General features: G+C 59.4%; 1 protein-coding gene across 1 annotated transcript; it reads right to left on the bottom strand.

The window, feature by feature from the left end:
- Positions 1–1,504: 1,504 nt before the first annotated feature.
- apof (apolipoprotein F) lies at positions 1,505–3,169 on the bottom strand. The gene has a single exon (XM_086011766.1). It carries the CDS (start codon positions 3,167–3,169, stop codon positions 1,505–1,507), a length of 1,665 nt encoding a protein of 554 aa, XP_085867892.1.
- Positions 3,170–3,485: the final 316 nt, after the last annotated feature.

Here is a 3,485-nt window from a genome sequence, read left to right as displayed (position 1 = left end):
CATCTGGAGCTGGGACACCTGGGTCTGGGACACCTGGAGCTGGGACACCTGGAGCTGGGGCACCTGGAGGTGAGACACCTGGAGCTGCGACGCCTGGGTCTGGGACACCTGGAGCTGGGACACCTGGGTCTGGGACACCTGGAGCTGGGACACCTGGAGCAGGGACATCTGGAGCTGGGACACCTGGAGCTGGGACACCTGGAGCTGGGACACCTGGAGCAGGGAAACCTGGAGCTGGGACACCTGGGTCTGCGACACCTGGAGCTGGGACACCTGGAGCTGGAGACACCTGGAGCTGGGACACCTCGGCCTGGGACACCTGGAGCTGGGACACCTGGGTCTGGGACACCTGGAGCTGGGACACCTGGGTCTGGGACACCTGGAGCTGGGACACCTGGAGCTGGGATGCCTGGGTCTGGGACACCTGGGTCTGGGACACCTGGAGCTGGGACACCTGGAGCTGGGACACCTGGGTCTGGGACACCTGGAGCTGGGACACCTGGGTCTGGGGCACCTGGAGCTGGGACACCTGGGTCTGGGACACCTGGAGCTGGGACACCTGGAGCTGGGACACCTGGGTCTGGGACACCTGGAGCTGGGACACCTGGAGCTGGGACACCTGGGTCTGGGGCACCTGGAGCTGGGACACCTGGAGCTGGGACACCTGGAGCTGGGACGCCTGGGTCTGGGACACATGGGTCTGGGACACCTGGGTCTGGGACACCTGGAGCTGGGACACCTGGAGCTGGGACACCTGGGTCTGGGACACCTGGATCTGGGACACCTGGAGCTGGGACACCTGCAGCTGGGACACCTGGGTCTGGGACACCTGGATCTGGGACACCTGGAGCTGGGACACCTGGAGCTGGGACACCTGGGTCTGGGACACCTGGAGCTGGGGCACCTGGGTCTTACACTGACACACACTTACACTGACACACACACAGGACTGGTACAGCATAAGTTAGATAAAGAATAAAGCTATCCCATTGGCCTGCCCCAGTAATATGTCTCAACCTCTGAACTAATGATGGTAGCTCATTAATATCCGGCCTGTGGATTTTACACACTGCACTAGTTATTTTCCCCAATTTAGGGCAGTGGTTGTTTAGTCGAAGCACTAAATTGGCCATGTTTAACTGGTGATGAGGACATCTGTGGGACACATGGACACGGTGTAGCCCTGCGACTGGCATTATTGGTCGGTGAAGCAAAGAAACCAGGAAGTGCCGGAGTTGTCCCATGAACTGCTCTGGATCCCTCTCTCCCACTCAAGGTGAGTAGAAGGGACAATGTTGGATGGCAGTTCCTGAGCTCCCATGGACCTATCTCCCTCTTGTACTGCTCTAGGCCTCCCCTTCTCCCTGGCGCTGGAGAGAGATGGGATGTTGCAAAACTATTTATGCTTCAGCCAATTTTACCGGAAATCTTCCCTTGGTCACAAACGGGTGCGCGTGCGTTTGGTGGGTGGCAGCAGGAAGGTGTAGCCCATGGTGTACCCATTTTACCCGCTGTGCCCACTGTCCTTGTGGTTGCTCTTCGAGTGCTTTGGATGACCCTTCTTGCCGTGGTCTTGACCCCAGCCGTGCTTCTTGCTCGGCTTGTGCAAGTGTGGTTTCTTGCCTGACTTGTGTGGCGGGTTCTTTCCGCGCCCGCCGCCCTCCTTACACTTCCGACGCTTGTCCTTCAGCCGCCCCTTGCCATCCCGGCAGCCGTCTCCGGCAGGGGGAGGGGCCGTGCTCTCCACCACGCTCTGGACAGCCTCCTGCAGGCCTTCCTTCACCGCCTCCATGGCAGCATGGCTCCCCAAGGCGTGGAGCTCCTTGATGGTGAAGAGAGTGACTTGGGCCACTGCCCCAGTCAGAGAATTGGCCAGGTCCAGGCCGAGGTCCTGAATGATGCTCTCCACCCTCTCCTCCGCCTCGAAGAAGCAATCGACGGAGTAATAATAAATGGAGGTGGCGAGGTTGTAGAAGTAGCTGACGTAGGGGATGTACTCTACCGTCTGGTAAATCTGCTTCTCTATTTGCACACTGCATTGGGAGCGTACCTTGAGCGAGGAGATGGTGTTTTCCCAATCGGCACCAACAAACTCAGTGTAACTGTCCAGGTCTATGCAGGTGCCGGTGAAACCCGGCCCACTGCACACGGTTATGATGCAGGCATAACAGGCGTCCACTTTCAGAGAGGAGATGGAGTCGTTCCACTCCTCGCCCACAAACTCCACGCTCTCAGGGAACACGGCGTAGTCACCCAGGAAGTTGGGCTGCTCGAACACGGTGATGAAGTGCTCAGCCTCCCTCTTGCTCACCTGACTCGGGCGCCGCCCCGCCGTGCAGTGGTGGATCCAGGAGCCGCCCTCCCCGGCCCCCCGGGGCAGCGCGTAGCTGTCGTTCCTGCCCACCACCACGAAGACGCCTGGCGGGGCCTCGTGGACACCGGCGCATGCGGAGCGCAGCCGCTCGCACTCGGCCTCCGCCGCCCCCCACCTCCCATGGGTGCTCAGGACGCTCCCTCTGAGCGAGGAACCATTCGCGTACTGGATCCCGGAGCAGGCCCTCGTCCTGGGACCGTTAGCTGACTGCTTGCCCTCCATGGGATACTTGGCTATTTCTAGGACACAACTGGTGATCTGTTCGACGTTGAACCTCACCCCAAGGGAGCAGGCACCCTGGGCCAGGTGGTTTGGTTGGTCCGATGTCCTGTTAGAATGCTCCGATAATCTGGCGTCAATGTCCTCCAACAGTGAAACAGTGACGTTGGTGCCCAGATCATGGATGAGGTTGGCGAGGAAGGAGCCTGCCTCCTCCCTGCAGCCTAACGCCCCGTACAGCACAAGCATCACCAGGTCACACAGGTCCTTGGCGAACGGGGGGAGAACCAGGTAGAATTCCGCCAGGCCACCACAACTGAGGCTCGACCGCCGCAGCCGGGGCTGAAGAAACGCCACCTTCTCCATCACATCGTCCAGAAACAGCTCAGGGTCACCCCCCAGACTCTGCTGCTCCTCCGAGCTCTCCTGAAGGAGGAGCTGCTCCTCCAGGCTGGCCGTTAACTGGCTGGGACTGTCGGACTCCTGGGACGACTCTGGGGAGCTGTGGTTCGGAGCCCCGTCGGTCAGACCCCAGCGAGCAGGGTTTGTGAGCAGCGACATGCACACACAGACCATCTTCAGGATCAGGATCATCTTCCCACCATCAGGCACTTGTCACTCAGTCATTTAACAACCTGAAGGAGAAAAGCAAATCAGTCCATTTGAAATATTCTTTTGAGCTGAATCTGGTGTCAATCCAGCCATTGGGCCAAAGAGCAGAACCTGCCCCTCATTGGCAAGTCACGCAGAGAGGATGGCTGGAGTGAGGAGTGGGAATGTCCCAGACTGGCAGGTAGGGGCCACTCTACCGAGGTACAGATGTTGTTGTTTTCATAACTTCACACTCTTCCCTTCTCGGACAAGCAGTCGCCACCTAGAAATAGTGTGGAGC

Source organism: Somniosus microcephalus, chromosome 18 (genome assembly GCF_052327205.1).
Source record: "Somniosus microcephalus isolate GS21.2 chromosome 18, FLI_Smic_1.0, whole genome shotgun sequence".
Classification (NCBI taxonomy): Eukaryota; Metazoa; Chordata; class Chondrichthyes; order Squaliformes; family Somniosidae; genus Somniosus; species Somniosus microcephalus.
This window is presented reverse-complemented; position numbering and strand designations above follow the sequence as displayed.